The sequence below is a fragment of the Acomys minous genome (genome assembly GCF_964271855.1).
Source record: "Acomys minous genome assembly, chromosome: 9".
Taxonomy (NCBI): Eukaryota; Metazoa; Chordata; class Mammalia; order Rodentia; family Muridae; genus Acomys; species Acomys minous.
In genome coordinates this window covers 39,022,766-39,033,179 of record NC_140490.1, presented here as the reverse complement: position 1 = coordinate 39,033,179, position 10,414 = coordinate 39,022,766, and the positions used below count along the sequence as shown (strand labels likewise).

The window sequence follows — 10,414 nt, the reverse complement described above, 5'->3', positions numbered from 1 at the left end:
CGGCACCATGTCTGCCTGCACGCCACCGTGCTTCCCGCCGTGATGATAATGGACTAAACCTCTGAAAATGTAAGCGGGGCCAGATGAAATGTTTTCTTTTTATAAGAGTTCCTGTGGTCATGGTGTCTCTTCACAGCAATAAATTCCTAACTAAGACACCATTTTAAGTTAAAAGAAAAATAAGAGTATATATTAGGGTTGCTAAGTGTGCACAAGGATTGGAAAAACAGGCAGAAATGAGCTTAATGGCGTGAGCAGTCCCTCAGACATGACCATGCTGGGTTGGAAATTGCCTTTGGTTGTTTCTCACAGGCCGGAAACATCTGAGAGCCCTTCACCTCTAAGAGCCACACAGAATCCCATGGCTGACAGGTTGCTCTTCACATGGAATCTGTCCTGCCAGGCTGGGTGACATTCAGGAATGAGGATGACCTCCATCAGGTGCGCTGATCCTGTGGCCTTGAAGTGGCCCTGCAAATCTGGAAGGTTGGTGTCTGCGGGTTCCCTGCTGAACGGTGAAATACAGTTTGATTGTAGCTGGTCTTTGTCGTCTGCACAGCTAACCATGGCAGGCTCAGCCGGAACCCTGACCAACGCATAGATGAGTGGTAAGTCCATCCTTCTCCTGCCTCAGCTTTGTTGCTGGCTTGCCTATGTCTCTGAGGCAAAGAAGTCCTAGTATATGTGTTTGAACCTGCCTGAATCCCAGTGATAAGTGTGACTCAGTATGGAACAGGCCCTCTGTTATAGTGGGGCATGGGGTTATGAAGGACCTTTGTATATAGAATTTTCTAAAGTACACTTGCTATTGTTTTTGAAAAACTATGATCCATCCTCACATCCTACCTCCTGTACTGCCGAGCTTCCACTGGCCTGTCCATTCCCAAGATGGTGGATTGTGGAAACTCAACACCTTCAACGTTTTATGCTCTGTCCTCTCATTGGGCCTTTAATAGGCCCAGAATAGAATAGTGTGTAGGGGTCTTTCCCTCTGCTCTTAGGACACACAGTGTCCTCCACACTCTTATAGGTCACTACTGCTTAGTATGACTCCAGCTATGTGACTGACTCCTTGAAACCATGGTATTCATTGTGGCCTGTGACCTGGTGACATAGAGATGAGCATGAGCCCATGTGACACAAGGTCTTTCTACAAGTACCCAGGGTAGCAGCCCCTGCCCTGGAACCTTCACCACCTCTCTTTCTCCATTATGGAGTGCCTATCTGTGACTCGAGGGCAAAGTGCCCACTCCAGGGATCTGGAAAGACTGTTATCAGATGTCTGAGCCTCAGAGAGGAAAGTGTCCACATTTACTAGAGGCTGGTTTGAGTAATTTGTACATTTAGACCAGGAAATAGTGGGGTTTTATTTTTTGCCCTGGTGATCAGGTATCTTTCACATAAAGAATGTGTGTTCAGGAAGGACTCAGCAGGCGGGAGTGAGGATTGAAACTGGATTCCAGTCCCTCCTACAGCCGTCAGCTCCTTGGGTGTTGTCTTGAGTCCTGAGGAAGTGCTAATGTCAGGGACCAACTGAGAGCCACAGTACAAAGTTTCTGGGAAGATGGGTAGCAGGGAAAAGATTTGTAATAAAATAACATCAGAGAGTTTAGGGGCAAGGCGCCATCCTTCAGAGCCCAGCTGAGATGGCCAGGGACCTGGAACTAGAAAAGGAAGCCATTCAATTTCCAACCTGGCTCGTTGAGGAGGATGGAGGGCACAGACAGGAGTGTCATGGAGGTGCGAGGAAAGAGGTCAGCAGGTGAACAGCCTCTTGATCATCGAGAAGTGTGCCAATAAAGCTTATTATAAATTAGTCTCTCCAAATCAGGACTATTTACCCTATGAACAGGAGCGTAACCGTTTGAGGAGGAAATCTTTCTAGGGAATGTCACACCTCTTCTGGATCTTAGAAATGACATCGCAATGACCTTTTGTTTTGTCCCTTGTACCTTGAGTTCTAAACAACGTTCTGTCCCATGACCTGGAACTTGGCCTGTGCTTTTCCACTGCTGAGCTTTTGGCGCCCTCCTCCCACTTCCCACACCTCTCACATTATAATCTCCTCTACATCATCCTAACAGCTGCTTGGCATCTGGTGTATACCAGACTGCCAAAGAAACATCTCTGAGTGAGTGATAGGCAGCGCCGTAAAGACCCTGCCGCTGGAAAGCTGCGCAGTTGGTAAAGCGCCTTCATTTGTTTCCAAACAGCCATGTTCTCGGGAGCATTAGTGAGGGAAAGACAGTTCATCCACTCACTCTGCAAACAAGTTATCGCCTTGAACATGTTCCCAGGTTTAATGTTAGATGGCAGAGGCATGCAGGGAAATCAAACTCAGCTCCTTTCCTCAGGAGTGTATGCTGGCTAGCTTTATGTCAGCTTGACACAGACTGGAATCGTCTGTAAAGAGGGACTCTCAATTGAGAAAATGCCTCCTGTAGGCAAGTCTGTCACTGGGGGTGGAGCCACCCTTTAGGCAAGTGTTCCAGGGTGCTATAAGAAAGCCGGCTGAGCAAGCCACGGGGAGCAAGCCAGTAAGCAGCATCCCTCTGTGGCCTCTGCCTCAGCTCCTGCCTCCAGCTTCCTGTCTTGAGTTCCTGCCCTGTCTTTCCTCAGTGGACACTGCCTTGGGATATATAAGACAAATAAACCTTTGCCTCCCCAAGTTGCTTTTGGAGTTTTATCACAGCAAATGCATGGAAACTTAACTAAGACAGAAATTGGAGCCAGAGAGCAGACCGTTGCTGTGACAGACCTTACCATGTTTTGTTGAGAGTTGTGGTGGCATTTGAACTTTGAGCTAGAAAACTCATGCAGTTCTCTAGCTCAGTGGGCTAGACTGTTTCATGGGAGCCTGGATGCTAAGAAGGCAGATGGCGAGGCCTGGATTGTCGACTTCCAGAGGGAAGTTCTGAGAATCCCTTAAGCTCGGATCTAAATTAGGAATAAAGTGGACACAGTTCCACGTGATAGATGCTCTGCTACTCTTCCTTACGTGTCATTAGAGAAGGGGCTGGCTCCCCAATCCCTTGGTAACTCAAAACCAAGTTGTTATACATTCTCTCTGATGTCCATGCACCTCGTGAGGCTACCACCTCTTACTCCTCCTATCTGATGCCACTGCTCTTCAGAGTTCGAGACAATCAGAGGGTTGAATTTATAGGAAGAGAATCCTTTTGTACCACAGTGAGTTTCAGCCCAGCATGTGGGACTTTCCTCGAGGAAGTACCAACCTACTTAGTCTAGGTGGATCTTAAAACCCAAGCTGAAGTTGCTATGCAGCTAGGGTTTAGGACTGAGCTGCAGGCCGTCCTAACCAGATGCATCAGTGTTACACAGTGCTTATAACACTCGTGGAACTCAGGCTGTGAGCTTTGCAATGGACCGTTCTTCTGTACCAAGTCTCCCATTAAAGCTCTCTCTCTCTCTCTCTCTCTCTCTCTCTCTCTCTCTCTCTCTCTCTCTCTCTGTGTGTGTGTGTGTGTGTATGAGAAAATAATCTCCCTGTGCAGACTGTAGTGCCCAGTGCAAGAGCCAGTGATGCAGCTGCCCGAGGGCAGGATGGCTGCAGACACACTCTAAGTTAGTTTCTTAGCCCTGCAAGGCAGTTGCGACTGGCAGATGAGCCCAGGCCTGATCACGTGTTTAAAATCACAGCTAATAAACACTGGCGCTTTCAAAGAGCCAGAGATGTCATCGTAATGCCCAAGTGAAATGAACTCAAGAGCTTATACCCTGACTTGTGATTTGACAATTGAATATGAGCTATTTATATTCACAGCCAAGTAAAATGTCACCTGACAGCCATTTAGCTGTATCTAGTTAAGCAAAGTTAGAGCAGTGGCACAATGGCACCTTCCAGATCCTGAAATAACTTCTCTTCAGAATCAGCTCAGTCTGGCCCTGGCTATCTTCATCTGTGAGTGACTTGAGCTCAGATGTCAGTGGCCGGTTGCTGACACACCCTGACCAGATCATTTCACTCAATTGACATCCATTTACTAAGCATCGTGGACCTGGTGTGAAGGAACATGGCTCCATACTAAAGGCACTGGGAACTCCTGAGTAGGAAGAGACATACATGAGTGTGTGGAAGGCGAGCTCAGGACCCACATCACGAAGCATGCACGGTTGCTCTGGTCAGCGAAAGACTGCCCAGAGCAGCAAGCAATTGGAGAAGAAGTTGAAGAGGCAGGGAATTCATTAGGGGCTCGGCCCCTGAGCTAGACACACAGGCAGTTAGTATGGGCCCTTACTTTCCTGCAGGAATGAGTAGGTAGTTCCAAGGTCAAACAAGGTGAGTCCCTCAGCAGGTCCATATGGAACTGCAGCCCTGGGGATGTCTCTTCGTGGAAGGCAGGGAAGAAGTACTTGAGGCATGTGATTTCAAAGATGTCATAGCTCTAGGAGGAAGAGAAAGCAAGTGCCCATAATAACAGCAGCCATAGTGAGGGAACACTTAGTATGAGCATGGTGCACTGCTAAGTCCTTGTTGTGCAATGCCACATGCCGCCCTGTATCTGGCTTTCTCACCATCAGTACAGAGGCTGTGAGAGGCCAGATCATAGTTCAAGGATAACATAGAAGGAGACTTCTTTGAGGTCCAAATCAAGGCCTCTCCTAGGCAGGGCCCGAGCTCTCAACTTCTGCACTGCATCCAAGGACTGGAGGCAGAAAGGAGATATTTGGGGGGTGTTGGGAATGGAGAGAAACATCTACACGGGCTGAGTGGCTCTGAGACATGGAATGGAGTCCGTGTGGTGTTGTGGGAACTTAGGAAGTAATAGTGATTGGGAACAGAGATGGAAAGGGTTGACATCAGGGTACACAGTCAGCCGCGCAGCTACTCTGTGGGTAACCATGGTGAATTCCACAGGGGATTCTCGGAGGCCATATGTGCCATGATTCAGAATTATTGTCTTAGTGTGAAGGAGTGGGCATATTTGTCACCATACTGATCACTAGCCAGCCACTAGCTGGGGGCCGTTTCCAGGGGCCCCGGTTTTCAGGAATATAGCTTGTCTGAATAACAGCCAAGCCTGCCCCCTCGCTTAGTAGGACTCTGGCCAGCAGAGAGTCTCAGAGCACTCATTAACAGTGCCATGCAAAGGTTCCTGCTTTCCTCCAAGTGTCTATAGGGGGCCACTGGACAGTGGCGTTCCAAGCTCTGGGGAGAAAGACATGCTAGCCATTGTCCCCCTACTTGCAAGGGGGAGGCACTTGCTGTTAACTCCTTTTAGTGATGACAGATCTCCATAGTGACAAGCCTAAGTCTAGAAACTGGGAGCCTCTTATCCATAAAGGATCGTGAGCATTTTGCAAACCTTCCTTCATTGACCAGAGTGCTGGACGTCCTGGCAACGTGTGCTCACCAAGTGAGTAAACTGCTGTAAAAGGTTTTGCCCATGAGTTGTTAAGAAGCCATGTTGGACTCCAGCAGTACTTATGGTGGATTCCTGCCTCAGCTTTGTGCTATGTTGTGGTTCTGTAACTTTGGGGGGGTCATTTGTGTTGCCTTTTTTTTTTCACTTGTTTAAAGGGATTATCATCAGAGCCAGCCCAGCCCAGCCCAGGCCCCTGTTAATTACAGCAGCACCCAGATTCACCAGCATAGCTATCTCTTGACAGACGGGGGCAGACAACCTGATGTTCTAGCTCTCTTCAGTTCTTGTATAGAAAGGCTGCCCAAGTCAGTGCTCTGGCTGCTGTCAACAGGAAAGCCAGGCTGGACCTCAGAGCATCGGTTTTGTGACCTGTGGAATAGAGTTTCATCTCTACAGCTCACTGAGCAGCTTCCTCCAAGCAAACCATCCCATCATTTTCCAGTTCCCTCACTTTTAGGATGGAGCTTCAATTGCTCAATTCTAAATATCACTTAATGCTGACGAGAGTTAAGTCCAACTGAGTACACACGGCTCTTTGTACGGCGTGTGGTGATGACAAGGAGGAGGAGGAGGAGGAGGAGGAGGAGGAGGACTCGGCTAATGTGAGCTTCCCCTTATCATCAGTGCAGATTCCGTTCCCGCTCAGGGAGCTAGGAGGGGATGCAGGGTGCCCTCAGCCCCCCCAGAACCCCAGTGTCATAGAAGCAGGTGATCCTTTGCCTGTCTCTGTAGTTGTCAGGCTTTGTTCGCTTCCACAACTAGACATATCAGGTTCAAAAGCCGTATTGTTTCTCACTAATGAATAGATTAATAACCTCCCTCCCCAGGTGCAGGCCTTGAAATACTGAGTATCTCAAGGCAGGAGCTGCAGGGAAACAGCGATGCAGCCTGGTGTATCTGAATACCTGTTTGCTGGAGGCGGGAGGGATCCTGGAGCCAGGGCAATGTGGGCTGACTTGAGGCTCAGTGAGGTGACACATGTCACGAGTACTCACGTGGGTTAGCCCCAATCAGCTGTGTAGGGAAAGATGCAGCCTTGACCCTAACATAAGGAATAGTGAGGACAGGAAATGGATTGTCCAGATTACAGTGTGTGCAGTGTACGTGTGTGTGTGTGTGTGTGTGTGTGTGTGTGTGTGTGTGTGTGTGTGTGTGTCCCCGTGTGACAAGCTTGGGACCAGCAGAGGATGCTAGGCCAGCTTTGGCCTGGCCCTGGGAGGCTGGTTGTCAGTAGGGTACCAATGGACTCTTATCTATGCTAGCCCTATTCTCTATGCTGGGGTCTCTGTAGACATCCACTATGCTGCTCCTGGCTGTGTCTTTGCTGACTTGTGAATGCTTTACGTAGGTGACGATTCACTCTTCTGTCATCTAGCCAAGGGCCTCTTTGTTTCCATTATCTTTAAAGCACTTCCCAGCTGGCTGATGCTGGGGGCAAGCCCTTGGACCCATTAGCCGGCAGCCTCCACGCCCACCTGCTAGGATCTCCCACCTTGTTAGCTTTTGCGGAGCTGACACTGCCTCACTTCCCCTGCAGGAGGCCAGCAGCCTACGGAGGAAGCAGAACTAATTTAGGAGAAAGATGTTTCTAAAACAAACATTGAGAGGAGTAGCAGTCTGAACAAACATAACCGAATCGTATTTATCCTTTTGTTTTTGTAATGGAATTTGACCTTCTCTGGCATGGACTCTTTTAAGAAATAATTTCTCAGCCTTTCTTCTCCCCCAAATTAACATTTAAAATTTTTGAGGCAGAGAGTGAAAGAAAAATACCTCGACCAAAGTATCTAGAGTTTTCGGAGAAGCCCCCGTCCCTGGCTTGGTCAGTTTGTAGGAAGTAGCCTTCCCAGGGGGGGATCGGAAGTCTGAACAAAGCCAACCACTAGCTTCTAAATTGATTTTCAAACCAAAATTGGAACAGTTCTCGAATACTCCCAGGACTTGGGGCTATTAATACCGTAGACCAAGAAGGAGAAACCGAGTGTGCAAATGGTGATTTATGAGCAATAGGAAGTTGCAAGCTTGGAAACTTGTATGTAACCCAATCACAGCGCCCTCTGGAGTTGTGCCAGGGAGGAGTCGGGACTGTAAAGGAAGAGGACTTCTCAGGGCTATGGATGCATTAAGGGAGGGGAAGGATGCGGGGCGGGGGTGGGGGGTGGGGTGGGGGGTGCAAGCTCAGGACCTAGACTGAGCAAGCAAGAGGCTGACCTTGGTGAACTTCTCATAAACCCTGCAGTGTTCCGTACTGCTGTCAGCAATGCCTGAGACACGCCACTTAGCTTTCTCTTTTCTTTCTTTCTTTTGTTTCTTTCTCACATTATTTAATGTCACTGAGCAGGCTAAATGACAGGAAGAGAGTCCCCTCATCAGAGTGTGGGACCGTGGCCACCGCTGCTGTAGCCTGTGGCCTTGTTTCAGGTGTCAAGTTTTGAAGTGTTAGGGCCACAGATCCAGCTGCTGCCGCTGAAAGCAGCTGTGGTCTGGTTGGAGTGGTGTGACATGGGAAAGTGAAGGTGACCAGTCAGATCCAGGCAGGTGTTCTGGGAGTGGACACCTGATCTCATCTTTTCTTTCTTTTCTTTTTTTTTTCTTTTTCATTCTTTGTGCCATCATTTATTTATCTTTCGTCCCTTTCTTTTTTTAAAATATCTTTTCTTATTAATTCATTCATATTACATCTCAGCTGTTATCCCATCCCTTATATCCTCCCATTCCTCCCTCCCTCCTATTTTCCCTTTACTCCCCTCCCCTATGACTGTGACTGGGGGGAACCTCCTCCCCCTGTATATGCTCATAGGTATCAAGTCTCTTCTTGGTAGCCTGCTATCCTTCCTCTGAGGGCCACCAGGTCTCCCCATCAAGGGGACATGGTCACATATGGTGCACCCAAGTTCATATGAAAGTCAGTCCCAACTCTCCACTCTCCACTCAGCTGTGGAGAATGTCCTGTCCATTGATTAGATCTGGCTCAGGGTTCGAAGTTTACTGCACATATTGTCTAGGCTGGTGCCATAGTTTGAGCAGAACTCCTGGGCCCATATCCGCCCATCATAATGTTCTTCTTGTAGGTTTCTAGGACCCTCTGGATCCATCTATTTCCCCATTCTCCCATGCTTCTCTCAGAGTGTCCCAATCATCCTTTATTTCTTATGGCTTTGCAAAAGTTACCATTACTTACAACTTTATGGAAATAGATGCATACTAAATACTCAAATTTAAAATGTTCAGTTTGATGAACTTTGGCGTGTATGCATCCCATATACCACAACTACACAACTACAACCAAGATAACAAACACAGGGGCTGGAGAGATGGCTCATTGGTTAAGAGCATTATCGCTGGGCATAAGGCCTAGATTCAGTTCTCAACACCCCCCCCCTCTGGCAACCCACAACTCCTGTAATTATGGTCCCAGGGAATCCTGTACCCTCTGTAGGCCTAGTGGAATCTGCATGAAAGTGGTACACAAACTCACGCAAACATGCATCCATAAAAATACATAATTAAAAAAAAGTTAACACAATTATATGCTTTATTCTCCAAAGTTCTCTCAGGCCCTTGTAAATATTTCCTCCTAGCTTACTATCCACAGGCAGATGATCATCTGGCGTCTGTCTCTAGAGATGAATTTGAATTTTCTAGAATTTTTAATAACTGGAAGAATTCAGGATTTATCTTTGTTGATCTGGCTTCTCTCAGCATAATTATGTTGACATTCACCCGTGCTGTTGCACGTACCCAGGGTTGTTCCTTTTGAGTCATATTCCATTATGTGACTATTCCGTAATAGTCATTCACTTGCCTGTTGATGGGTGTTTGGGTTGTTTCCAATTTGGGATTATTACAGATAACACTGTAACGAACATCCCTGGGAACGGCTTCGTGTGGAAATGGGGTGTTCAGTTCTCTTTGGATGAAACTGGTTCTAAGGTGGAAGCTTCTCTTCTGAGAAATTGCTCAGCTGTGGATCAACGCATCCTGCCCCGTATGGTCCCCTACCTGAAATGCATGGGAGCGTCAGTTCCCACAGCCATTAACACCGTGTGTGGACACTTCACTTTTAGCTGTTCTGGTGGAGTGACAGACCACTGCCTTTCAACTTGTGTTTCTCTAATGACCAGCATGGCTCAGATCTTATGTGTGTTCGGGCATTTCTTTTCAAATGTCGGCTCAAACTCATCTCATTTGAAACTGGATTCTCTTTTTATTACCGAATTCCAAGGATTCTTTATATTTTCTATGTAGAAGTCAGATGTTTTTCTTTCTCTTTCTTTTTTCTTTTTTCTTTTTTTCCTTTTCTTTTCTGGATTTATGGATCACCTCCTTTACTTCCATGAAGAGAGCTATCAGTGAGCAAATATTTTAAATTTTGATGAAGTGGAATTTCTTTATAAAAATGGTTTGTGGTCTTGGCGTCGTGTTTAAGAGACGGCCCCCAAGTCCAGAGTCATCCAGACTTGTCTGAGATTGTCTTTCATAGATGTTGTGGTGTTTGCTCCTGCATTTGGTCTGTTATCTGTTTCAAATTAATTTTCTCGGGTGGTGTGAGATAAGTGTGGTGGGTTTTGCTGCTGTTTTATGTGTAGCTGATTGTTTTCATATGACTGGTGGCAGGGCTTCCTTCCTCCCACTGGATTGCTCTTCATCTTTATCAAAAGCTCATCAGCTGTATATATACAGGTCTGTGTTTGGATTTTTATACTTCACTTTTTGGTATATCTAACTTATGTTAAAATCACACTGCCTGATTAGTTGGTGGTGTACATATTGTGCTTTTTCAAATTGTTTTACGGTTCTTTTAACTTTTTTAATTTTTAAAAATAACGTAGGTCCTTTGCATTTCTATACATATTTAACTTGACAGTTCCTCCCTACCTTGGAAAAATATTGAGAATGTAATTAGGGTTAATATGAATTTATAATTGAATTCATTATACAATTCAGATTACTTTAAATATTCATTTCAGGTTTTTTTGGGGGGGAGGGTGTTTGTGTTATTGTCTTTCTGGGACCACAGTTACCTA

The 10,414-nt window shown here is 46.7% G+C and overlaps 1 protein-coding gene across 1 annotated transcript in view; it reads left to right on the top strand.

Annotated features, from left to right (window-relative positions):
* Nucleotides 1–586: 586 nt before the first annotated feature.
* Nucleotides 587–10,414, top strand: part of SLC25A48 (solute carrier family 25 member 48) — a 138,379-nt gene continuing 128,551 nt past the window's right edge. Inside the window, exon 1 of the mRNA XM_084796901.1 lies at nucleotides 587–608. Within this exon, the coding sequence (XP_084653027.1) occupies nucleotides 602–608 (7 nt within the window). The 5' untranslated portion in view covers nucleotides 587–601. The remainder of the gene's footprint in view (nucleotides 609–10,414) is intronic.